Here is a 713-nt window from a genome sequence, read left to right as displayed (position 1 = left end):
GGAGGGGGCCGGTCCCCGGGGCTGTCCCCGCGGGTGGGGACGCGGGGCCGGGACGCGGGGCCGCCGCCGGTGCCCGGGGAGGGGGGGGGAGAAGGTTCGGGGGTCCCCGGTGCTGCCGCGCTCCCGCACGTGCGCGGTGTGTGAGACCCCCGCGGGGCTGGGGAGGGGGCGGGAAGGGACCCGCACGGCTCCCCCCGGCCCCAGCCCGGCCATAGGGGAGGTAGGCAGGGATGTGGGGCGGGGATGGAGGCTGTGGGGCAGGGATGGAGGCAGGGATGTGGGGCGGGGACGGAGGCTGTGGGGCAGGGATGAGGGAAAGGGGTGCAGGCAGGGATGGAGGCTGTGGGGCAGGGATGTGGGAGGGGGATGGAGGCTGTGGGGCAGGGCTATGGGGCAGGGCTGAGGATGCAGGAAGGGCTATGGGGCAGGGATGGAGAAGGGGGATGCGGGACCTCCCCTCGCGACCCCCGCCTGTCGCGACAGGAGCTGTCGGGAAGCGGCGAGGCCGGCGGGAGGAAGGGCCACACACTCACCTACAACCGGGACCGGGGCTCCATCGCCGCCGCCGCTGCGCTCGGTGCGGCGGGGCGGCCCCGGGATTTATGAATGAACCGGAGCCGCCCCCGCGCGGCGCCGGCGTCACGTGGGGACAGGGGCTGCCCCCAGCCCCTCCTGCCCCCGGTACCGGTAGCTCGGGGGAGGCTGCGGGGCAC

At 76.2% G+C, this 713-nt stretch overlaps 2 protein-coding genes across 2 annotated transcripts in view; one reads left to right on the top strand and one right to left on the bottom strand.

Moving 5' to 3' along the window:
* Positions 1 to 213, bottom strand: part of CBARP (calcium channel, voltage-dependent, beta subunit associated regulatory protein) — a 6,036-nt gene extending 5,823 nt beyond the window's left edge. Inside the window, exon 1 of the mRNA XM_014958563.1 lies at positions 74 to 213. Coding sequence (XP_014814049.1) covers positions 74 to 213 — 140 coding nt within the window. The remainder of the gene's footprint in view (positions 1 to 73) is intronic.
* Positions 214 to 405: 192 nt separating this feature from the next.
* Positions 406 to 713, top strand: part of ATP5D (ATP synthase, H+ transporting, mitochondrial F1 complex, delta subunit) — a 3,867-nt gene continuing 3,559 nt past the window's right edge. The window contains exon 1 of the mRNA XM_014958562.1: positions 406 to 577. Within this exon, the coding sequence (XP_014814048.1) occupies positions 406 to 577 (172 nt within the window). The remainder of the gene's footprint in view (positions 578 to 713) is intronic.

This window comes from Calidris pugnax, unplaced genomic scaffold, assembly GCF_001431845.1.
Source record: "Calidris pugnax isolate Ruff unplaced genomic scaffold, ASM143184v1 scaffold425, whole genome shotgun sequence".
NCBI lineage: Eukaryota > Metazoa > Chordata > Aves > Charadriiformes > Scolopacidae > Calidris > Calidris pugnax.
Note: the sequence above shows the minus strand (reverse complement) of the source record. Positions and strands in the feature narration are given on the sequence as shown.